The sequence below is a fragment of the Oenanthe melanoleuca genome, chromosome 2, assembly GCF_029582105.1.
Source record: "Oenanthe melanoleuca isolate GR-GAL-2019-014 chromosome 2, OMel1.0, whole genome shotgun sequence".
NCBI lineage: Eukaryota > Metazoa > Chordata > Aves > Passeriformes > Muscicapidae > Oenanthe > Oenanthe melanoleuca.
This window is the reverse complement of record NC_079335.1, coordinates 11517555-11542669: the sequence shown is the minus strand read 5'-3', so window position 1 is coordinate 11542669 and position 25115 is coordinate 11517555. Positions and strand designations below refer to the sequence as shown.

The following is a 25115-nucleotide window of genomic DNA, read 5'->3' as shown; positions in this document are numbered from 1 at the left end:
TGTCCCACCCTCCTGAACTGCCAGCAGTAGCTCGAAGTGCTTTACATGTGAATGCAGCAGCCTGGTGCTCATCCTGTGCCTCCACTGCTAACTGGAGTTACAGGCATGGGCTGGCCTTGAAGCTTGACAAAAGGGGAACAGGGCTGAGAAACTGCACAAATGCAGACCACCTTTTCAAAAGCAGCTTTAATCTTGTACCATAAAAAACCCAAAACCCACTACACATTGGCTTCCAATGATTAGAACTTGCAGGTATGATGATTTTTAAGTTTTTGCAATATATTTACTGAAGTTATGCTGAATAAATGTAAGAAAAACAACTTTACATATTTGGAAAGAAGACTTTAATGGTGTTGTTATATAGAGTATTGGCCAACTCAAGTGGGTCATCTTCTCTTACTGCCGCCATTATTTCCAGTATTTGACTAAAAAAAGAAAGATTTATATCAGAAGACTGAAATGCAGTACTTCACAATGTACTTCACAACTTCAGCTTGCTGCATGTGTATGTACAAGTCACTAAGATTAAGCTGGAATAAAAACTTACACTAAGAGCAATAGGGCAGGGTGCTCAGATATGCAAATAGCTTCTAGTTTTAAGTTACTGCCATTTCCTTTACACTGAACACTGGTTTGCTCACTGGTACAGATTCATCTTTGGTCTTTTGACTCTTGTTTGGAGGTAATTAAACAGCTTTCTGTTTTGAAGGAAATGTCATTTTGTGGGTGTCTTTATCAATGATCTTCATTTTTCAAACAAAAACTCATTAGCCTGTCAAGGCTAAAGCTGCAGTATGAATAGATGTTTTATGGTAAAGCCTAAATTCCAGATACAGCTTTATGGGAGCACAGTGCTGCCAAAGTAACTTACTCCTACATCCCCACTCTTTAGTTTAATTGTGATTAATGTGGTCAGGTATTTGCAGTAAATATTAAATAAGAAATTTCAAAAGCCCAGGGCCTTGATACAAGCCAGGAAGAGGAGGCAAAAGAAAGGGGACATGATTAAAACCAAGCCACAACTTTCTCTCTACAATTGCTTTCTTGATTCTATAGCAGTCATTCTTTAAAAGAAAAAGTAATATTCTGTACCCTTCCTGAGATGTGTTATACTTTTATTTTCCATTAGCAGCAAAAAACTTCAGACTTCACCCTGATGAGAAAGAAGCTTAAGCATGGTGGTAGGGTGTGGTGAGGTTTGGATTTTGCCTCTAAACTGAAGGAATAGCTAAATTTTTTTTTTGTGAAAGAGTAGGAAAAGTTGCTCTTAATAACTGCTTTATTGTAAATATTTTCCTAGATGCAGAATGAGCCAGCTTCTTGATTTAAGATGATATTCCAGATGAGATAAAGTGAGATCAGGCCTACACAGAAATAAACAAATACCAAAGATTTTCACCCAAGAAGACTTAGGGCTTTCTTATTCCTCCTCACTTGGATACAGTAGAAGGATGCATGTTACTGTAACATTGTGTATGTGAAGCTGTTGAAGGAGAAAAGAGAAGTCCCTTGTGGCTGAATTTTTAAAAAAATAGCTTCCAAGGGGAGTAGTTCTAAATATATATATATATATATATATATATATATATATATATATATATATATGAAGCAGAAATATCACCATCAAAACTGAAAAGTGTCCAGCACCACCAACACCAGACAAATGGAAAATTCCTCCTGCCAATTGAGCTATATTATATATATGTATATATATATGTACATATATATATACCCTAAACATTAAAAACACTTTATTGACTAACATTCCCTCACACTAGATTTTGCTGCTTGAGAAGTCAAAAAAATATCAATTATCAGTTACCATTCTTCATTTTTCTTAAGGTTTACAAGATTCTCAAAATTCAACTGGTTATAATGAACATTATTGGGATGATAATTTCAAAATATGGTTGAACCAAACAAGATTTTGTTCATAAATGAAGGCAAAACCCAAAGCACAACATTTGTGTAATTACCTCAAGTGCATTTGTGCACTCTGCATCTGTGCAGGACAGACCACATTTCAAGTTTGGGGGTTTCTGAAACATTTCTGTAAAGTACAACTAAGGCAGCAGACAAAGATGTGGGGCTGTTGTTGACATAAGAGGCGGTTGAAATAGTAACACTAGAGACCCTTCACTTGTGACCAGAAGAAAGTTTTCAATTGATCTCTTCCTCCACTCCAAAATCATGGACTGAACCTAGAAAGTCTTAAAATACTGAAGGAACCCTTATGTGTTAATGTTACTGTGCTAAATGAAAAAAAAAAAATACAATGAGTATTACAATTGACCTAATTGCATTAAATATATCTGAACACTAGGAGATGTCACCACATAAGCTTAAACTGTTTTTACATCATCAGTGGTTTTCCAAGTTCCATCATGTCTCAAAAAGCAGCAGAATTCCCTTCACTTCTCAAATAAACTCTTGTTTAGACACCTTGCTGCAGTATTTCAGAATCTAGACAGGGAATTCTGAAAATTCAGCATTTCATCTATGAATGGTATTTAATTCAGATAACTAAACATTTTCACTAAAACAATTACACATTTTCCTGCTTTTCACACTTCCGTGAGGAACTGTGTGAAAAGGAGGCAGAAAACTGTCTGTGCTTACCAATTCTGTCCATAAGCCCCTGGAGTTTTTTTTTCACTATTCTGTATCTTGGCTGCTGTCATTCATATCTAAATTTCACAGGATCAGATTCTTTGAAGCACAACAGCAGAAGGAAGAAACATTCCTGACAAAATGCATGTTGTGGCAGTTCGTGTCACAGGCACTGCGGGTGCCTTGGCACTGTCCCACTTGTGGGACTGTCCCCTGATCCCCAGGGCTGGATCAGTTTTAAAAAATACCTGAACAAGTGAATGAAATGAATATTCAAGTCAGGTTACTTTAGAGGGTTTAACCTCTTCTACAATGTATTAAGTGAAAAAATAAAAACAGTACTGGTTTCACTTTCAGGGAGCACTGTACATCCAGAATTGCTGAAGTTGGAAAATTAAGACTTCTAATTTTTTTCCATGGCCTATAAAGCAAAATCTTGCACAAGTTTCAGTACATTTAGAATTAATGTATATTTTCTATGTTACTAGTGAATTGGAATTTTTCTATTCTTTTTTCACGTGAGAGTTTAAGTAATTAAAAGAAGAGTACAGTGATACACTTACATTATATGGCAGGGTTCATTCCTGTCCTTCAAGCAGTGCCCTTTTTCCCATTTCTTTTTTGTAGGAAATGTAGTTTTAACGTATTTTGATCCAGCATGAGTATTTTTCACTCCACACCAAGGTGCATCTAGTTTAATTTGAATAAAAGAATTAGGAGTACAATTGAGAATAGCATGAGATAGTTTAATCAACTACTTCTACAGACAAAAGTTCCTGCAATCTCTTTCTAGCAATGACCTCCAACTCAAAATTTAAGAAATCTGGGTAATTCAACATCTTGAATTTTTATACCATTATCTTCAGGGTTTTACACTTGAAAAAATCAGCAATAGTAATACATAACAATAATTTCCTCTGACATGATAAAGACAACCAGATACACTGCACACATTCCACAGAAACTTCCTGTATAACAGGTCTGTACATCATGTGCAAATAAATTTAAGGATTTAGCAGTTTGCAATCTTCCTTTCTCAGAGTCAGAAATGAAAATACTCTATCTGTAACTGTCAGTTATTGATAACTGAACATGAATAAAGAAAACAGGACATCCCTACTCATCCCATTAAAATGACTGCTTGGTGGCCTAAGAGGGGAATTCAAGCATTCTTCCACCTATTCCATTTAAAGAGCAGTTGTTTCCAAATGCCATTGCTGCTGGCAGTGGCTAACTCACAGCCATTGCCCTGTGCTTGGCACATCTCCAGCAAGCTACATTTTAAAAGATACTCAAGCAGGATTCTGGTACATTTAAAAATCGGAGTTGTCAATTTGTCCTTTTCATCTTCCCCTGCAATGTCAGGAACTGACACAGCAGCTTATTCCTTCCAGCAGAAGGCTGGAAAGGAGTAGTTCTGTAAACTGCTTTCTCAAGCAGAGAAAACAGCCACTGTTATGAATGCTTTAGGTCTTGTTTCTGCTTTATTATTGCTATACCAGTATATCTCATTGCCCATTGTCACAAACTGACCAAGATACAAAATCTTACCAGTCTCTATCATTAATCGTTCACTAGGAATTGATTTCAGTGTTTCCAAGTTGGCTTCTGTTTTCAGTGAACTAGAAAATTTAGAGTTTGGTTAAAAAAAAAATTCCATGAAAAGCATACAAAAGTAATTACTGTGCCTGTTAAATTGTTTTGTAGCAAAGACAACTTCCTAAATAATTTTGTTCATGAATAAAATTTGCTTCCTTTTTTAACAATACTGCCTGTAAATTAAAACTGTGCAGAAAACAGCAAATTTAGAGTTAGTGGGAGAAGCCATCTCACCCCAGTAAGCTGCAGAACCCCTCTGGCTGCCCTTGCTTGCCTGGTGACAGCCTCTGTGCCTTACAAAGTGGTGCTGGCTGGCATTTGGCCAGGTGACTGCTGAGAATCCAAACTGCATAACCAGGAGATGAGGCACTCAGGTTACATTTGCATTACTCCAGCATTTGACAGGCAGCTCAAAGTCAGGCTGTTTTTTAAATGCTCCTCAGAGGGAATCTTTCCACGTTCAACAACCTTATTTAACTACAAACAAGGATTGTCCTGAGGGTAGTAGACTGGACATGGATTAGCTCACTGAGTTGCACAGCAAGAGCTTTGATGGCTAACAGACTGATGAGAGCATTTCTAAATCTGTCAGATGATTAAGGATCTAGTGAGCTTTGAAAACCTGACCTCATTGTTTAAAAGAAAGCAGTGAGTTCACTACAGCATCCATTCAAAAGCAGTTATATTTCTTGTAAAGAACTTACCAGCCATTTATTCCAATATAAAGATCCAAATCTATTAAAGCTGCTGCTTGTTCCTTTGTGCCATCAAAAGAATGTACCTGGAACATAAATATAGATACACAGACATATAAAAATACAAATGTACCTTTATTAAAACTCCAATCACTCAAAAGTATTATTACCTTTTATTAGCATCAAATACCTTCAACAGTATGCATTACACATCATTACAAATATGGGGGCATGGCTCAGTCGATTTTGAATTTGAGCAAAGTCCAGGCTGAAGTCACCTGAATGCTGCACTACAAGTGGTTACCACACTTCAACAGTGACACTTATGTGTAGAAAAAGGCCTATCCAGTGATACTCTTTTAGCCCTGGAACCCCCTGTAACTGATAACTGGGAGATCATACTCAGGGAGTAATCCTGTGCATGCTGAATTTTTAGATTCTTTCCTCAGTATTCCCTTCAGGGCACTGTCAGGGCCACCATAAGAGCAGCATTCTGTTCTCCACAGATGTCCACTGGAACTAGCAAGACAGTCTGCTTGGTCTTTCCAGGGACTTGGTCACTCCAGAGAGGAAAGTGGAGGATCACAAGTTACACAGTGTAATGCAGCTGGGAACTGCATCTTCTCAGCCTGAGTGGAGTAAAGAGACTGTCTGCTCTGCTTCCCCGTGCTGTGACCAAGGACAGGCAGTTGCATAAGATGCCTGCTAATTTCTCCCCTTTTTCCTGGCCGTGCAGGAAAAAAGAAAGAGAGGAAAGAGCCTTCACATCATTACATAAAAGCAGAACATGCAAAGCACTGCACATGGGGAAGGGTTTTGTGGTAACAAGGACAAACTGGGGGACTGCAATATTCTTGTAGGAGGTGTGGTCTCATGTTAGAATCATGAGCATTTATTACTTTTGAAAAGTCCAGTCGTAACAGAAATCTGAAAAAGCACTGACTGTTTCATCCAAAGCTTTTCCTGTCAGACTTCTGAATTAAAAAATGTGATCTGAATACCTAAAGACTTTAAGTAATCAAAAGTTCCATCTGGATCTAATTTGAAAATATTGTCTAACGTCAGAAGCAAATGGCTGAGGTTATGGCCTCCACTGGGAACATGCATCTAAATTATCTGCGGTCTGCATGCATTGCAGTTACAGACACTGAGGAACTGGGAAAAGGCCAATGTCAATAATGAGGTGCTTAAACTGTCCTTCTGGCAGGCCAAGAAAAACTGTTCACATCAGCTGCAGAGCTTTTTCTCAGCCTATCCCCTTACCTTGCAAAAATCCTGTCAAATAAAAATAGTTAAAAGGGATTGGAAAATTTACTAATTAATAACAGCTTAAATCATATAACAGGAAGTCTATCCAGATTCCATGACAAAGAAGAAATTGCATATTAAGCAACAATATTCACACACATGCATGGAAAAATGAATGCTACACTGAAGTCCATACTTACCACCCCTCCTACAACTCTATCTCGGTTTCTTCTCATTATGTCTACAAAAATAAAAATGCAAGACAGCTTTATAACAGTTGAATATAGAACGTTTCCATATTCAGAATTTGCTCTGAAGATGAAATTCTTAAACAAAACCCACCTAAAAATTCAGCATGTGAGTTTCTACAGTGCAGAAACATGGGCAGCTGCATCTGTTCTGACAAGTCAAATTGTTTTTCAAAATACCTGTAAAATAAAATTCACCTTTAAAGAGAAACTCAGTGTAAGAACAAATAAAGATATTAAAATATTTTTTTTCCCAAGCTTCTGTCTTCCAGAGCTAGACAGAATTAATGGATCTGCCATGCAAAAGTTCTTATTTGTGCAAAGATTTAAAAGAACCTCTTTCCCATGTGTATTGCCACAGCTGTGACCTATGTTTGAAAATAGGTAAGGGGCCAAGAGCCTCAGTACTGCAGAATGCATATGTGTATATACTGAGCACATACTCTTGTGTAGTGTGGATGCTGCAGGGGTTTTTTTATATTTATTTATTTATTTTTAATAGAAGAGGAACTGACTGTTCTTTCCACAAAGTTCTGAAATGTCAGGACTGGGAGAGTGTGGATGACAGAGGCCACTATTTCAAGAAGCACTCATAAACACAATGAGGGTGAGCAGGGGAGCACTGTGCAGGCTTCTACAGCCTCCAGTGGCCAACCTACATCAGAGCTGCTGACCTGTGAGTAACAATCCATGGAGGTGAGTCATCCTCTCTTGGGGTGGAACAAATATCAGATTAGACATCATACTTCTGCCCCATTCTGCCTATTGTCTTTACCTGTTTTCCCTCCCCTCCTCTGTGTTCCTGCACCCTTTCCTTTTGACTACTTTTTATCCCTCTCCAGCTTTGTACTCCTCCAGTTGCCCTTGATGGGGTGGTAACAAAGAGGCGTCTATGGTGTCTATGAAAAGACACTGGAATGTGGGCAGAAGGAAGGTAAGGCGGTAGCCAGGTTCCTCCAATGAAATTGCCAAAGGAAATTACTTAGCCCTGAACTAACCAGTGCTTGTCATTAGCAGTGAGCTCTGCAATTACCATCCCACATCTCTGCTGCCCGGCTCCACCCAAGCAGGGAAATCACCCATGTTCAAGGAGCACAGTAGAAGAACTCAGGCATGGCAGAAGGCCAGCAATGCATGGGTGACTCAGTGTCCACACACCATTTGAAAGGTGATGTTATTTGGGCTAAGCAGGAGAACAACACTGCCCATCCCAGCAGGCTGGGGCTCTTTGTACATACTGGATTTCTTGAGGTGTTGCTGTTAAAACACAGTCCAGAGCACTGGGAAATTCCCACCATCAGTTATCATACCCATTTCAAAGGGAAGCTCCAGTGATCCTACACTGCTGTGTATGAGTCACTTATCAATCAAAGGAAAGGGGCAGCAAACCATTAGCTTGATTTACATTTTCCTAAATAGCCAAACAAAATACTCTAAACAAATATGCAACTGGTCATTTAATTTAATGTAATTTTCACTATTTTCTGTATATTACAAGTTGATAATTCTCAGATCAAAGTTACCTTCCCTGTTAATCAGTGTAAATTTTTGAGATAAAATGGATTAAACAAATCAGCAGTAACCTTGAAAACTGACATGAAAATTCATGAGAATGCATTACACTTACTTTGAATCTTCTTTGTCTAGATATCGTGCTTGGTTTAGCTTGTTTGACTAAACATAAATTAACTGCAACTCATGATTGCTCTTGTGGTTAAACAGCTACAATTGCTTCGTTTTCAGTGTGGGTTTTAACAGAACCCTTGTTTCATATGGGAAAGAGGTTTTAGAGACAGAACTGCAAATAAGCTCCCTAAGTAACCTACTGGCCAATTTCAATCTAATTTTGAGAAGGGTAGAGCCCTTGAAAGTAGAAAGTTTAGTGCTCCTACAAATGGAAATGTAACTCAAGCTTCTTCCATTCCTAGCAACAACAAAGCCCAACAAAACATGTCGTTCCTTGGCCTGTCAAAGAGAAAAGGGAGGTGGATGGGGAAGTTATTGTAGAGACAAAAATAATAATTAAAAAAAAATTAAAAACCCCAAACCCTGGAAAAGCATGAAGAAATCAGACATACAGTGACTGGAATGATAACAAAATAACTCAGTAGGAAACTAACCCTGACGAGTTCCAGTGCTTAAGGAATACTTGCCTTTGGGCAAGCTTAGTTTTGACCATCACATTCAAATGCTGCAGAATAAAGACACTAAAGGAGCTAAAGCAAACTGGCCTTGCTGAGACAGATCTCCAGACAATTCAGACTCTGAATTAATTTGAGTAATGGTGCATGTGATATTGTTCACTTCTCCCACTTTGGTTGGGAAAACTCTTGGCTTTGTGTTGCTACACCCCACAGACCCTTCCCAGTAGTACAGCAGATATGAAACTTCTATATGCTTACCAGTCCATTTATAACATGACTTTCATCATACTATGAAGGCAGTACCTTCATCTTACCACCATTCAAATCACTGCTTTCTGTTGGAAGAGTTCTGAGAATGGGGAGGATTTTTGAAAGGAAAAATTCTCAGGAACACTACAACAAAGTAGTATTAGATTCTTATTTTTATTAATTTTTAAGCTGAAAAAAAAAGGGGATCAAAAATGTTCATTTTTTTCAGGTGAAAATTATCCAAAAGAAAACACAGCATAACTAACCAGAAAAATGTTGATTATGTACTAACTGAAACAGAGGCCACGCTCTGATACTTCCTGGGAAACACACGTAGTGCTCTTCTGTGGGAGAACTGTGCAGCTGTGTGCCAGCCCTCCCTGTGACTGCTGCACCTGAAAACGAGTGAACTGTCTCTATGTATTTCACACTCTGCCTTCCTCTGTTTAGTTCACTGAACAGGCCTGTCATCTCTTTCCTTACAAATCAGTTACAGTGCACCCAATCAGAACTCACTGACTGCTCTTCAGATGCAGTCCACTGGACAAGGAAATGAAATATACATTTTTTCTCTCTATAACATCAAGGCAGTTAAGGATCTGAAAATCTGATACTCCATGAGTATTTTAATTTGCCACAGAAAAGAAACAGGTTATGCTCTAAGGTGTGCTTTCCTCAACTTGTTCACTGCATTCTACCAGGAAAAAAGTCCTGTCCCCTTTGCTGAGAATTTCACTGTAGGTCTGCAGCATTATGAAGAAATTAACTCCTCCTACTGCTAAAATGCAGCAATTAGAAAAAACACAACACTGCCCCCCAGTGACTAATTTACTCAAAGCAGTAACATGCAAATGTAATTCATTAATCACTCATCTTATTTGAATTTATCACCTGTATCTTTCAAACAGTTCCCTCTGCAGAGAGAAATTCTCAATACAAGAATGCAGGCTGATTTTAGGGGCTGTGGTAGCTCTTCTTCCCACTCAGCATCTATGCTGCATGTGTTACTTCACCTCCTGAGATTACCTTTATCATCAGTACTCCATTATATGCTCCCAGCCACCTGACTTATGCTTTTGATAGTTCTGTTCCCTTCCATGTGTCTTTCAACAACTCAATTCTTTCACACACTACATTTATGTTATTTTTCCCATGAGTTGTTTAGAGCTCTTAACTATTAGCAAGAATGAACATGTGTCACACCCAGAAATCCATAAGTTCTGATCAGTTTTACAGAAAAATACATGCTGACATAAGACATGTTGATGTAAGTCAACACCAGGCAGGTAGCAAAATTTAGCATGTTTCACTACTTGAATGTACACATATTTCTTTAAATTCCCATTTCTGCCAAAAAAACTCTGGGCCTAACCTTGCAAATTTTAGGGCTAGACATGACAGTAGCTTATGTAGCACAACACAAGATAGAAAATACTTCTGTAAATTGCTACAAGTCAATTCACGGTCATCAAAAGTTTCTTACTTGAGTTGGATGTCCTTTGGGCAAAATTCTAATCTATCGAAATCTACAAACAAAAAGAACAAAAAATCCTTTTAGTATTTTAGGATTTTTTTTTAGTATATGTCTAAAAAAATATATTGAAGTATTAAGAGAACACTTACCTAAGCCACATTCTCCAACTGCTATTACCTTTGTCCTATTATTTTCAATCAGATTTTTTAATTCAGATAAATACTGTTCAGGGCTACTCTGCTCAAATTCTCCACAGCGAGTAGGATGACAGCCAACTGTACTGAAAAACATGTCTAAAGCAAGAGAATATTAGGAGGTTTTAAGGGAAAAAAAAAAAAAAAAAAGAAAATTTATTTAAGGTATAGACATCTGCCTCTGGAAAAGTTTTTTTTATTGGTCACAATTTAAAAAGAAAACTCCCTTTGACCATATTTGTCTTAGTGATAATTTCATTAGACAGACATTTTCTGCCTTAAAAATGCCAGACAGTATCTCCAGTGGGAGTGTGTGCATGTCTTTTTTTAGTGCATATTATTTGGTGTATCCCAAAGCTGCAGCTTAGAGCTGAACTGTTCTGGTGAAACAGCCCTCAATAAATCATACAATTGTTGAGGTGGATGAGACCTCTTGACATCATTTAGAAATACATCTATCCAAAGTGCATCAGGTTATCCCAGCTGTAAGAACTGCAGAGAGCATTTCCTTCACGTGCCCCTGCATAAGCTGTTAAGAGAATTTCAGAGGTCACATCTGCCTGATTTACCCAAGTATCTGATCTATCTCCCTTGCTAAAACTAACATTTCTGATAACTGTAAAAGCATTGGGGAAGGGAAAAAACCAATAAGGCCCTGAGGAGCTTGCCCCAATGTTCAAGCCAGTCCTGCCTTCCTGATGGGAAGTGGGGAGGTGGACTGGGTTGGACCAAATTATCTCCATGAGTTCATTCAAACCAAAATCAGTTTATGTTAGTAAACAGTACTTTATAATGCATTTTAGTTCAAATACATATTTAAGTAATTAAATATTAAGGAATAAAATCTGCCTAAAGAAAAAAGGAAAGCCATTTTCTTTTCACGGAAAGAAAGAAAAGCTAGGGGAATTATCAAAATAAAGATATCTTTCTTGATCCAGCCAGTCATAACAGACTGGTAAGTAAAAAACAAAAAGCCAACAAACCCCACATATTTCACAACATGTAAGCATTTTACCCTATTTCTACAGAAACCTGTATCAATATTTTTATTCCAAAATTTTCCTGTAATTTCTATTTTTATTCAGAAATAGAACATGCAGGAAAAGAGTGATTCCTTCCAACATCAGGGACCTAAAGGGCAACCCATAAATTTGTAAACAATGCATTCATCCTACTCTGAAATGTAATTTCTCATTTTAATCTGAGATTCTGTAAACACCTTTGGAGCAGGTCCTTTTGAACTCAATTCTGAGAACAGAGAAGGTTATATTTTTGACCGACAATGTAAATTTAAAGTGAAAATACCATTTGTCTGTGCCAGCTGCAATGCATCTTTACTATCTTGTAGGCTCCCACCTGTAATCAAAAACTTGAAACAAGAAACATACTGTCAGTGTGGATTTTTTTGAACATCAAACAGAATGTTTAAGAAAACACTCTGATAAAAGGAAGGGTCTCGACAGAGAACATCAGAATACAATTACTAATAAATATATAACAAGACTTCATAAATCAGCAATAAACCTCAATAGTCCTCAGCAGCTAGTAAATACAGTATGCAGCAAAATATTTTTTCCCCCTTCATCAAGTATCTTGTATGCTAAGCATTTAAATCACTAAATAAATAAAATACTTCAATTTGCAGCAATATTAGCTTCCTTACACAATGACTGAAGACTGCATTTGCACTCAAGAAATGATACTTAGAAATATTCTGCCTGTTTTACAGCTGGGGAAAGTATAGACTCCCAGGAACCCAAAACGAGTAAGTAGTTAAACCAAAAAATGAGTTTGTATCAGAGCTGGGATTATAAATTTAAGAATTTCCATCTCTGATCTTTTATTTTTACCTTCAAGTTATCATATGACAATTATTGCCTACAGTGTAATTTTTTAACCACCACTTGCAGAGTATTTCACCCCAGGTTGTAACAACCATGTCTACATGTCTGTGCTTTTGGACAGCTCTTCTCCCTGCAGGCTCTGTCAGCACCAGCTCAGACACTCCTGCAGTGCGCTCATGACAGATGGGACACATCCCAATGACATCACCCAGAAATGTTGAGCTGAGAATGGCTCAGAGCATACGTGACACACAGCAAAACTTCACAAAAAATTACCATAGAGCAGCTATAAAATAAAAGTATTTTCTAATAAGCAGATTAAGGTTCTCGGCAAGCAGGAACAATCTGTGATGGAAAAGGCTTCTGACACTGCACAGGCCAGTAGCAAGGCTGAGAACAGCAAAGGGCAGGAACTCCTGAATAACATCTCTCAATCCACTGTGCATCTTGAAAAAGTTATGCAGCTAATCTATTTTTGATGATAAAAAGAAAAATACCACTTACTTTCAGAGGGTGGTATAAAAATTAAATAGCACACATCACTTACTCTTCTCCATCACTAGTTTTCTTTTTTTGTCTCCCAGTGCATTTCCCACTCTTTTCACATGAGAGTTTTTCAACAAACTCCCAAGATGCCTGTTCCTCTGCTAGAGGAGTGTTTACTTCCTTATTTCTAATCCAGTAGCCTTATTAGTGCAGTAGAACAATTTGTGACAGTATGCATTGTATTCTATGATATTTCATATTTTTGTCAAAAATTTATTCCATTTAGAGAGAAAGAGAGAGGCAGGCTAAACTATGGAATGTGGTGCACTGCTTAAAACACCAATTTGAAGTTCAGAATTACAAATTCTCTCTTAATGATCCTATTGTAATGTATTTACCAGCAAACATGCAGATGTCTCAACTGTAAGAATTTGTGGGCACTCCCAGCTCTTCTACAGTTACCAACTTCCTTTACATATAGAAATACCTGAAAATCTCAATCAGAAGAGTTTGATCTTCAACAGTAATTGCTGATTAAGAATCACAGAATCATTAAGGCTGAAAAGACCTCCAAGATGACTGAGTTCCACCTCTGACTGAACACCATCATCTTGTTAACTAAATCATAGAACTGAGTGTCATATCCAGTTGTTTCTTGAACACTTCCATGGGACAATGCCCACCACTTCCCTGAGCAGCCTGTTCTAGTGCCTGACCACCCTTTCCATGAAGAAATTCTTCCTTGATGTCCAACCTGAAACTCCTGTGACAGAGCCTGAGGTCATTTCCTCTTGTCCTGTCACTTCTTGCCTGGGAAAAGAGACTGACCCCCACCTGGCTACAGCCTCTTTTCAGGAGTAAGTGACAAGGTCTCCTCTGAGCCTCCTCTTCTCCAGGTTAAACAACTCCCAGCTCCCACAGCTTCTACTCATAGGATTTACTGTCTAAAAGCCACATAGGATACAAGAAAAAAAGGAATGGTTGTCTATAAGATGGAAAATCATGTACCACTTAACTGCAGCAGGTCAGAGTAGAATGTCTTTCTGTTAAAGCTGTACAAAATAACTTCTACATCCACATCACCTACAATATCACTGAACTTCAATAATCAGCTTCAACAATGATCTGTGCAAACAGAAAGACAATGCCCTGTGCAGAAGACTTTTGTTTTGTACTACTGAAGGAAGTTACTGCATTTTCCATTCAAGTCCCAGAAACACTGTTTTAGTGGGAGAGCACTAAAAAAACCAAATACCAGAAAGCAGCTAAAAATTTTAAAGTCATTTCATTATAAGAAATTACCTTTTTAATGCCAACTTTGACTGCTCTCTCTATTACATCCAGAAAGTCATCTGCAAAAGTTCATAAAAATGTCATAAATTGAACTTGAGGTTTTACGGCATAATTTGACTACTTTTCAATGCAGTCAAAATTCTCATAATTAAATCTTTAAACCATACTTAATTAATCTTTTTAAGACAATAAAGTGCAGAAACTGGAGACAATACAAGAATCAGTGGAAGTTTTTCCACATACTTAGGAGGATCTCCACTTTTATATGCATATCTAAAGGCCACAAGAGCAAAAAGCCCCTCATTATAATTAGAGACTGTGATTCAGCAATGCAATACTTTGAAAGACCACTGCTCATAACCCCCATATCAGTTTTTCAATGCAATCCCAAATAGATTAGCTACTGTCCATTTTGCTCCAGAAGCAGAGCTGCCAGCATGTAAACAGCACTTAAAACAAGGCATTTTGGTTAGGGTATCCAACTTCAGTCAGGCTTTCTTTTTTAAGCCCAAGTACGTAAGGAGGACAAAAAAGAAACCCTAACATCAAATTCTGATGTGCAAGAGGTTTCTTATTTAGCAAAGGGATCCTGACTTCCAGCAGATACAAAGAAATATTTACCTTGATGTTTCTGTGTTCCCCTGTAGACTCCTCTGAACATAGGATCTGTCAGGTTAATACCAATATCTACGGAAAACCAAAGACAGAAATTAAAAGTTATACTTGTTCTTCATTTTACTCTGAGCATTAATCAGCTAGGGAAGCCAACAGAAACCATATCTAAACCCTGGACCAGGTCACTGGTAAGTAATAAAATGCTTAAGTATAAGCTTACTTGCATAACTTGAAAATTTACTCCTTACTAGAAGTAACAGAAAAATTAGGCTTTTGCCTCTGTGCAAACTCCAGGCTTTCTGTGAGTATATTATGCACACCCTTAAAGCACCAAAGTGAGTACACATATGCTTTTTACTGCAAACAAATCTGCTTCTCACATAAAACCACGAATTTATGCAAACAAGCATAAAGGAAAGGAAAATGCAGCATCTCCCATACAGCCTTCCACGGGTGGGAGCAGCAGCAGCAGAAAGCCTCCTAAGAGCTGCCTGTTCTCTCTCCGGTGCCATCCCCGGGCCGTGCCGGCCGCCGACAGCACCGGCGAGAGAGCTGCAATGCGGTACGGCGGGAGCCGAGCCCGGCCCCGCTCTCTCGGCTTTCCCCGCGCCGCAGCCCCGCAGCCACGGCCCGAGGCACCGGCCCCAGAACGGCCCCTCTGCAGCGGGGATTCCCGCGGGAAGGGACATTTTCCAAGGAAACATTAAGCTACTCTGCAACGCGTAGGACTTCCACATGAACCAATCTTTTGTAGCTACTTAGACACTTTCCGACGAATTTCCTAGAAACACTAACATTTTCACCCAAGCCAGTTTCATACAATCAGAAACAACCACGACTAACGTGCCAATGCGGCACAGGGAAAGGGCGGCCGAACCCGCAGAGCTGAGGGGCAACTCCAGTTCCCAGACACAGCACAACCATTCCCAAACGCTTCCTGGGGGCTCCAAGGCCGCCGAAGCCTCGGACACCGAGAGGGACCGGAGGAGGCGACAAGCCCTGCCTGAGGGACTGGGGCGGGAAGTGACAGGCCCTGGCGGAGGGGATGGGACAAGCCGAAGGGACTGTAACAAGCCTGAGGGACCGGGACAAACCCTGGGTAAAGAGCTGGAGCAGGAGGTGACAAGCATTGGATGAAGCCCCTCACGGAGTGGAGCAGTGTCCAGCACCTCGGCCCGGCACCGGGCGTGGAGCCGGGGTGGAAGGCACGGGGACAGGAACCCCCCGCCCTCCCGCCGCCCCTCACCGATGAACTTGGCGCGGCTCATGGCGGCTCCGGGCGCGCTCCCGCGGCAGCGGGCGGGGCGCGCCGCGCTCCCGGCATGCCCCGCGCGGAGGGGAAGGGCCGCGCAGCGCCCGGCGCCATGGCCGCGTACCTGACGCACCAGCAGAAGGTGCTGCGGCTGTACAAGAAGTCCCTGCGGCACCTCGAGTCATGGTGCATCCACCGGTGAGGGCGAGGGGAGCTGGGGCTGGGGAGCGCTGGCCGCCCTCGCATCGGGGCGCTCAGCCCTGCGCTTGGCTGGGCCCGGCGTGGAGGGGTGGTTGTTCTCCTCCTCACTGTGCGTGACCTCTGTCCGTAGAGACAAGTACCGCTACTTCGCCTGCCTCCTGAGGGACCGGTTCGATAGGAACAAGGATGTGAAGGACATGATGAAAGCCACCGAGCTGCTGAAGGCCGGCGAGGAGGAGTTCTGGGCCAGCCAGCACCCGCAGCCGTACGTCTTCGCCGACTCCCCCGGAGGTGTTGCCTACGAGAGATACGAGATGTACAAGGTAAGGGGCCGGTAATGCCGTCAATTGCTGCGCTTGCTTTGCGCTTGTTTTATGGAACTGGACTTGGACAGGGCCGCAGCTTGGCTCAGCAATGTCACTTCATTGCTCGCTGAACATCTTGTTGCTTATGTGGGAGGAGCTGCTCCGGTCCTTGGAAATCGAGTTTCTTGATCGGTTTGAACACAGCTACTTGTTCGTTTGGGATTTTTTTCCTGGGGATAATCATCTGCTCTTTTGCCGAGCGCAGTCGGCCCGTGGCGGGTCGGGCTGGCGCAGGGAAGGGCTGGAGCTGAGCTGGGGAAGGAACAGCGCCAGGGGAGCTGTGCTGCTGCCGAGCACCGCCCCGCTTCCTCTGCTGTGCTCGGTGTCACCCCGGCTGGCGGGGGCTTCCCTTCACTCATCCTGTGGTTCTTCAGCATTTCGAGTAACGGTACAAGTCACCATTTGACTTCGTATGCTGCAGTGCCAGATTTTGCAGTTTGTGTGCTAGTGTGTGAGAGGAGCACTGCCTGGAAATAGAAGCCCTATTTTTAGACTCTTTAAGGCACTTCTACAGGCATTGATCATCAAGATTGTTTTACTTAGGAGGAAATGTTCCATAGCAAAACACAGGGACTTTGCTTTATTGGCATCATCTTTTTAATGTTAATACTGACCAGAGACTGGATGCACCCATTCCCTCGCGAATTTGAAAAAATTGGCACAAGACTGGATCTCATCAGATCTTTTTGCGTATTAAGCCACAGAAGAAGAAAAATCTGACATAGATTTATCAGGGGCAGGATAAAGACTATATGAGTGAGAAGAGAAGAACAGAACTTAAGTTCTAAGAACAGAACTTAAGGTCTAAGGCCTGAGCAGTAGTCGAGATAATAGTGACTGAGAATCTGGATGAAAAAAGGGCAGCTGAGCAGTAAATGGTCAATATTAGTCTTCATACAGAAAACACAAACTGGGTTATGCTCTCTTTTCCCAGTTTGATGGGCTAAAACTGTCTTGACAAAATGGCTGTCACAAGGCTTTGGCTGGTTTGTGCATCAGTGACTGTCCATTGTGGATGCTAATCCAAAATGTAATTTTCAGAACTCAGACCAATTGGTGGTTTTAATTGGAGTTTGCTCTGTGTGGATATTTACTTCAGCAGCTGTGCTATTTCCATTCAGTCAAAGGTTTGTTCTGTGATGAGAATCACAGCAGGAAACGAAAAGTGTGACTATCACTGAATATATGACGGTACTGGAGCAACTTCTTAATTTTCTTGTCTTTTTTCTTTCCCAGTTGGGAGTTTTGGTGGGATTTTGTTTCTTAATCAGTGTTCCTCTCTTTAAAATGTAAGCAGTTAGTTTTTTTTAAATCACTGCAGAATTTTAAATGTTGTTTTTTTCCCTTATCAGAAGGTCTTAGAGGTCAGACCATTCTCAAGATCTCAGAGGTCTGAGAAACTGCTCATTTCTTAGTAATTGTAGATAAGCAGAAATGAGCTGTAATGTTCTGTCTCTGTCAAGTAAAATAAAGCAGTAGTTGGATAGAGGGATTCCCCTAACCTGCTGCCTTTGAGAGAAGGAAAGGAAGAACTTAGATTTTTTTCTCCACCAGAGGGAATTATTTTGAGAAGTTTAGAGTAAACTGAGATGACCTGGGACTTGTTTTGGAATGCTGTGATTTTTAAGCAAGTCACTGTGATGTCTTCTTGTTGGTCAGGACAATGTGTGACAAGTTCTGATCTCTCCCATGTGCCTTGAGATAGTCAGGCAGCTCATAAATGGTGTTTTTATGTAGTACTTCAAAATGGAAAAATAACCCCTAGAGACTGACTTCAGCCTTTGTGTTTCATTCTTCTGCATATGTGCACAAATGTGATTTCATATATAAAAATAGTATTTTAAATAATATTTTTCTTCAACAGCTTCCTGAATGGTGCTTGGATTTCTGGCACCCCTCTGAGAAGGCAATGTATCCTGATTACTTTGCCAAACGAGAGCACTGGAAGAAGCTGCAGCGGGAAAGCTGGGAAAGAGAGGTCAGTGCTTGCTCTATGCAAGGGAAAGTCTCTTTAGCCAGCAAGTATCCTGTGTGACACAGATGTGTTCTTGGAAAAATTACTGAATGTCTACTGCAGTCTCAGTTACTCTTCAGTGCTGGTGCCCTTGTCAGTGTGAAACAACCTAAAATTGCCTACACATTACAGCTTCTGAAGGGTTGTGAGTGGAATTTGAAGTTAAAGCTGAACCTGCAGCCTTGTGTCAGCTAGTGAGTTTTATAGCAGTTATTATATGATATTATATTATAGAGTTATAGCAGTTTTGTAGAAAAAAAAAAAAATCCAAAGTGGGGTGAAAGGAGACTAACAACCAGGGAATTCCTCTTCTGCTGCTGTGGAGCTCTGACACTTCCTAGTTACACCTTTGCAAGTGATTTGTTGCAGTGGTCATCAGCTGTATGGAACGTGGCACTCTCAGGGGTAGCCAGCGCTGCTGCTGCTTCAAGAAACGGGTGCTGAAAGCATGTGAGGGGCTGTTGGTGACAAAGTCTTCTGCTGTGTTAGGGAAATTTGTTCTGAACTTGGAATTATCTGTCAGCTTCCAAAGCAGCACTATTCAGCCTGTTTGATAGAGTAATGGTAGATGTGAATTGGATGGAAATAATGACCTTTTAAGTGAAATTTCTCTTGTAAATGACTTCTTCCTCCTGGAAATTCCTTCTTTGGTAGTATGAGCCTACAGTGAGTACTGAATGGAAATTAATGTTGGGAAACATGAAACCTGTCTGCCAAAGGTGTTACCACAGGTTCTCCTCTGTGGAAAAGAGGGGCTCGTTCAGCTCATTGCTTGTGGACTGAAAATGGGAATGTGTGTTAATGTGCTAAAGCAGTTCTGTATCTTGTCTTCTAGATTAAGCAGTTACAAGAAGAAACTCCAGCTGGTGGTCCAAAAACTGAAGCTTTGCCTCCAGCTCGTAAGGATGGGCATCTGCCCCCCCTGTGGTGGCATCACGTCACTCGACCTCGTGAACAGCCCATGTGAAAGAGCACCTTGGTGTGAATGGCAGAAAACTGTGCTGCAGGCAGGTGCCACCTCAGTGACCGCTTGCACCTCAAAGTAATATAGAACAAAGCCAAATAAAGTAACAGAAAAGGTGTTTTTCTGGCACACTGTTCTTCTCTAGCACACTGACACTTCACTGCTATTTTGTGCAGGCAGTTCTTATCAGCCCCATAACTTGGAATGTGATACAAGGTGTTAAAGATACAGACAGCAGCAGACATCGGCTTTGGGTACTCTTTTAATGAGGGTATTTCTGACCTTGTTGCAGAATAGAGACATCTTTCTCTCCCTTCCCTCCTCATTAGGCTCTTTGCTGCATTTTTCACTTTCGTATCAAATCTCACAAGACACAAACTTTCCTTACAACATGCTGCTTTCCTTGTGGCATGGATACCGGTGCTGTAGAGCACCAGAGGAAGGTTGATCCCCATATAAACTGAATCTCTGATAACCACTAAGCTGTATCAGTTAGTATGTGTGGGCTGCTGAGGGTTGTGACTCTTGTGGGCCCATTCATGGGTCACAAACAGTTCTGGCAGTGTGGCACACTCAGCTGGGGACAAAACCGCTGTTTGCTTCTGGCCACATTCCCAGAGCATTTATACAAGACAGGGCAAGTTCCGCTAAGACTTTTCACTAAATGCATTGTGAGAGATCAGATGGGATAAAGCCACTGAGCAAAAGCTCATAGGAAGACCTGGCCCTTTAGCTGTTTTCTGTTTTTAGGGCTAGATTTAGGTTGCCTAATCTGACTTCCATTCTACACAGTTACTTGACTGTGGCCATGTTTAAGCTTAATATTTCTGTGAACGCTAATTGAACAAAAGATGGCAAAGCACAAACTTCAGCTCTTCTAAGAACTAAACATATGTAGCTCAGTAAAAAGACTTTAATCTGTGTGATTTTCAGAAACTTCTGATCTGCTCCTTTCCAGTAAAATAGGTATGAATTTTGAAAATAAAACTCCAGAAAAACAGCTTTACATATTCCACAGCAGAAATCTTCATTCCCGCCAGGAAGCAGGACCTATTCTCTGTGCTCAGTTAATCCAAAAGTAGTGATGGAATTGAGGTGTGCTTTGTTACAGCACAGCTGTTCAGCAAATGTCACACCTCAGGCTGTCACTTGGAATGAGTAACTTCAGTGTTGCAACAGCTAGCAAAGCACTGACACCTGAGCAAGACAAGATGCTCAGCAGTACTTCAAATACAGCCATAGAGAGATGGGGGAATGAAACCACGATCCTTTTGGAGACATTTCCAAACAAACCACATTGGTCTTTCCTTTAACATCTTCCTGAATGTATTGGGATGTGATGGGTTAACTTTATACCGAGCAGCCCTTGTATTCCCGGGAAGGTGTTAAGAGCACACCAGTGCTCTGACTACTGCTAAGCAGTGCACCCACGGAGTCCACTTGGCATCCCCCTCACCAGTAGACTGAGGGTGGGAAAGATCTTGGGAGGGGACATTCAGGATTCAGGATAGCTGACCCAAACTGACCTAAAGACATGGGCTCCTCTCTGCAGGGCTCCAGAGGTTCTGCCAAGAGCCTACTCCAGCACAGGTTTCCATGGCCTCTCAGCCTCCTTTAAGCATCCACCTGTTCCAGCATGGGCTGCAGGGGCATAGCTGCATCACCTGCAGGGGAATTTCTGCTCTAGCACCTGGAGCACCTCCTGCCCCTCTTTCCTCACTGACCTGGGTGTATGCAGGGCTGTTTCCCTCACATATTCTCTCTCCTCTCCCCACCTACTATTGTTGTCTCACAGCAGCTTTTTCCCCTTCTTAAATCTTTTATCCCAAATGCATTACCACCATCACTGTTGGGCTCGGCCATCGCCAGTGGTGGGTCAATCCTGGTGCCAGCTGGCATTGGCTCTTTCAGACATGGGGGAAGCTTCTGGCAGCTTCTTACAGAAGCCACTCCTGTAGCTCCCTGCTACCTAAACCAGTGCAGTGAGAAATGGGTCCCCTTTAGATAAAAATCATTGCAGCAGCAAATAAATAAACTGGGCTATTGTGTGGCAGCTCCAAGAGAGAGCAACATCCTCCCCTCTCTGCCTTCAGTGCTGAGAAAGCTGAAAGTCTTCAGTCCCTCAGGGAGCTGTGGGAGATGGTGCTGATGTCGTTCTTGATAAATTCTGGCTGTAGCACAGGCAGTGTTGACAGCAGCAATTTTCCTCCTCTGGCCTAAGAAACTTCGGTCCAGCACTGAGGTGGATGCACAAAAATGCAAAGTCATCTGTGCTTCCTGGCCAGGTAACAACAGCCAGGTGCAGGGAAGTGTCATCTGTTACTATTTCATTAGCACTGCACTTCTGCTCCACAGCTACCCTGCTGGTGCCCATCAGTAAAACACAGCTATATGCAATTTTATTTACTTGGTTTTTAATTGTCTTGCTTCTATTACATGCAGATGGAACCTGCATGAGCTTGAGATGTCTGATGAAGGTCACCACTGATATCCAATGCTATGGAAGTAGAAAGTCTTTAAGAAGCAAAATACGGGAGTTTTTCAGCAGTTCTTTATTTATAATGTAGGCTTAAGCAATCATTACAATGTAGAAGGGAGACACACTTACAGCAATTATTTATACCAGTTTAGAACAAAAAACTGCACAGGGAGAGGTCAACTCTCAGTACAAACTAGCAACTAAACCACAATAATTTACCATTAGAAACAATTTATTTTTCAGCTGTGACACTGCTTTTACAATATGCAAAAACACAAACAATAGAACTATCCAAAGTGTTTTGTCACATTCTTTCTACATTGAATTTGGCAACATTTTATATTAAATTTTACTGATTATACTAACGTTTAAGAACTAAACAAGTGAAAAGCTGTACTTGGGTACAGTTACATCCATTTATTTCAAAGGTTTAAATAACACTTTTAACTATTGAGATTATTTCCTAATAGTTTTTGTTTATGCAAAAACCATCTCAAAGCCTCATTTGCACAATGCATCAGCTACTGTATCAAGATTGGTGGGCTACACCACAGGCACTACTGTTTATTATATTCTGTAATAAGGAGCTTGTTTTTCAAATAAAGGAAGGTTTAATATTTTCTAAGAATCATGCTTTTTTTTCTTTTTGCTTTTAAGCCATAACAAAAAAAAAAGTTTAGCAAGCACAGCAGTGTAAAATGTCATATAGAACACAGTGACTACACAGTTACTAGAAGTTTCACATCCAATGCAGTTATGTATTAAAGCATAAGAGGTCATGTGGGCAAGTCTATAGCCAACAGAAATCTGCAGTGTGTGGTGGAAACCAGCCCCTTACATGTGTTATTTGGTGCATTTTTAAACAATCCTGGATCTGCAAGTCTGGTGTCCCTCCACATGTGGGTGGGCAGACAGCATCCTTCTGGATTGTGACTGAACACGTGTCATGCCAAGGGGTCTGCACATTTCTGTCAGCTTTAGTAGACGGGTATTGCAGCAATAACTTACTTTTACTTTAAGGAAAAAAATCCAACTCTTAATGATTCTATCAACAGCGTTCCAAAAAACATTACTTAAAAGTACAAAAGAAGAGATTATAGTGGTCAGACTCCTGGTATTATCAAAAAACCAGTAATCACCTCCCACCCCTCACCCCCCCACCCATCCACCCTTTTCTTTTCAGTATTTAAGAAAAGCCAATCAACTGCCATTAAAAGAAGTTAAGAAAAACAAGCCCCTGTATTGGAAAGAAACATTCGCGGTTTATTAGATCACAAGCTGGTTCTACCTGTCAAATTTTTAAGTGTTTTCTCAAAATAGTTGGGCTTTCTAGGGTGCCCAGCCTGCTGGGCACAGTCAGAAAAAGGCATTTTGATAACATCTAAGAACTCCCTGCTTGCATTTTAAAAATGTTTTCACATTTATAACTGCCTTAAGCCTGCTGTCCTTGTTTGTAATCAGCGGAAGGATGAGTGGAACAAAACGTGAAGGTGGAAGAACCAAGCCTACACAGTTAAGGCTGCATGCATGTGACTGAGAGTTGCTGCTGTGCAGTCAAAAAAGAAATGTGGAAAAACTCAGTTTTTAAAACACCCTACAGAAACAAAACACTGCAATCCAGTATGGCTTATTCTGATGCATTTACCATGAAGCTACTAGTAATACATCCTACTAGGCTACTTTTGTGCAACAGCATCTGCTATTTTGATGGCATCTCCCCCCCACTACCCCCCAATAACTCTACCAACTGCAGGTTTCTTCCTTGCATTATATATTGCTTTATTGTCAATTTTTATTCCCGCTTTTCAAACTTTTTTAAATACTTAAATGCGCATCCATTCCATATAGCTGGACTTAAACTGTAGTAAGTCCCATTGTTCTATTTTTTAACCTCACTATTACAAGGCGCTCTACAAAAGCTTGCAAAAAAGCCAAATTTTCATTAAATCCCTTTGTTGAAGTTAACTACTCGACAATTTTTTTTCTTCTATGATTTAAAACTTTACAAAGAGAGTTATAAAAAAGGTAAATGGGATTTGGCACCTTCAGAAAAAATTAAAAGTGTAACTTAGATCAAAAAAATGCAGAAACAAAATCGTTGATATTTACAAATTAAAACACCACTGAAGATTATGTCTTACTACGCTCTTTCATTTGTTTTCTCTTTTAGAGTACTTTCAGACTGTCTGTTACCGAGCATCTTAAAAAAATCATTGATTACAGATTGGAATGGATAGAGACAAATTAGTTTTCTCACAGTTCCTCCTCGGCGTTCAGTAGTCTGGCAGCTTCTCCGCTCCTAGGAAATGCGAGGCGCTGAGCGATCGTTCGTGGTCGTCTTCTTCAGCTTGACGCCGCGCCGAATGGCGTTGAGCATATCCTCCCCCTGCGGGGCGTCGCCGGGGCTCAGCTCGCCGGGCTCCAGCTCCGCCTGCCCCGCGGGCGCCAGGCTGCCCGCGCCATCCCGCTCGCCCTCGTCCCCCTCGCCCTCGGGGACCGCCTGCCTCTGCTCCTCGGCAGCGCCCAGTTTCTGGCCCGACGCCGGAGGGTTGACAGCCGCTTGCCCGCTCCACGACGGCACGCTGGTGACAGCTTGCCCGCCATCTCCTGCTGCTGGAGACTCCAGACTCTGCTCGGGGCCCTCTTCTGTCCCGGCGAGGGCACCGGGCAGCCCCCCCGGGATGTCGGGGACGGTCGGTGTTTTGACGGGGATCACCGGAGTCTTGATGGGAATGGGGCCTCCGCCGATGGTGCCGCGCCGCACCGAGGGCTTGGTGGAAGGGGTGCGCCGGATGGTGGCGACGCCGGGCGTGACGATGACCGGTCCCAGCGTGGTGGGCAGACCTGCGGTGGAAGCAGGACGCTTGGTTTGAAACATTCTGCGATAGGACTGGCTAATGTCACTGTTTCTTGGGATGGTGGAAGATTTGTCAAACTCCTGTTGTTCTGCCTCCTGGTCACCACTCACAGAGAAATAATCATAATCTGAAACTGATGCCAAAAGACAGAGTTAGGATCAAGCTGGAGCAGACAGCTGAGTCATGTCAGTAAGTCTGAAGTATGTATAGATAACCAAAAAAGAGTCAGTAAGAATTAATTTGGAGTCAGTAAGAATTAAGGGAGTTTCCACCTTTAGAAGGA

General features: G+C 41.3%; 3 protein-coding genes across 18 annotated transcripts in view; 1 reads left to right on the top strand and 2 right to left on the bottom strand.

The window, feature by feature from the left end:
* Positions 1-168: 168 nt before the first annotated feature.
* TATDN1 (TatD DNase domain containing 1) lies at positions 169-16001 on the bottom strand. The gene is made up of 12 exons (XM_056484922.1): positions 15946-16001; positions 14706-14771; positions 14094-14143; positions 11767-11830; positions 10417-10560; positions 10277-10319; positions 6495-6580; positions 6353-6393; positions 4914-4990; positions 4162-4232; positions 3174-3300; positions 169-425 (listed from the first exon to the last, which is right to left on the bottom strand). Exons 1-12 carry the CDS (start codon positions 15965-15967, stop codon positions 323-325), a joined length of 894 nt encoding a protein of 297 aa, XP_056340897.1. The 5' UTR covers positions 15968-16001; the 3' UTR covers positions 169-322.
* Positions 16002-16021: 20 nt separating this feature from the next.
* On the top strand, positions 16022-19613 carry NDUFB9 (NADH:ubiquinone oxidoreductase subunit B9). Its single transcript, XM_056484921.1, has 4 exons — positions 16022-16149; positions 16283-16475; positions 18382-18495; positions 19367-19613. Exons 1-4 carry the CDS (start codon positions 16022-16024, stop codon positions 19496-19498), a joined length of 567 nt encoding a protein of 188 aa, XP_056340896.1. The 3' UTR covers positions 19499-19613.
* Positions 19614-22024: 2411 nt separating this feature from the next.
* The window catches only part of MTSS1 (MTSS I-BAR domain containing 1), a 124547-nt gene continuing 121456 nt past the window's right edge, over positions 22025-25115 (bottom strand). For 14 of the 16 annotated variants that reach the window (XM_056484904.1, XM_056484907.1, XM_056484903.1 and 11 more), the window contains one exon: positions 22025-24965. In XM_056484904.1, the coding sequence (XP_056340879.1) occupies positions 24274-24965 (692 nt within the window). In that variant the 3' untranslated portion in view covers positions 22025-24273. The remainder of the gene's footprint in view (positions 24966-25115) is intronic. The other 2 variants (XM_056484912.1, XM_056484918.1) reach the window with 1 other exon arrangement.

What these genes read in the sequence shown, in the direction of transcription:
- TATDN1 (XM_056484922.1), bottom strand. Translation starts at nt 15,967, where the DNA reads ATGAGCCGCGCCAAGTTCATCG. An exon ending in GAGCCGCGCCAAGTTCATCG is followed by an intron (nt 14,772 to 15,945) that starts GTGAGGGGCGGC and finishes GGTTTTCCGTAG; the next exon opens with ATATTGGTATTAACCTGACA. An exon ending in TCAAAGTTGGCATTAAAAAG is followed by an intron (nt 11,831 to 14,093) that starts GTAATTTCTTAT and finishes TCTTGTTTCAAG; the next exon opens with TTTTTGATTACAGGTGGGAG.
- NDUFB9 (XM_056484921.1), top strand. Translation starts at nt 16,022, where the DNA reads ATGCCCCGCGCGGAGGGGAAGGGCCGCGCAGCGCCCGGCGCCATGGCC. An exon ending in GAGTCATGGTGCATCCACCG is followed by an intron (nt 16,150 to 16,282) that starts GTGAGGGCGAGG and finishes CTCTGTCCGTAG; the next exon opens with AGACAAGTACCGCTACTTCG. An exon ending in AGAGATACGAGATGTACAAG is followed by an intron (nt 16,476 to 18,381) that starts GTAAGGGGCCGG and finishes TTTCTTCAACAG; the next exon opens with CTTCCTGAATGGTGCTTGGA.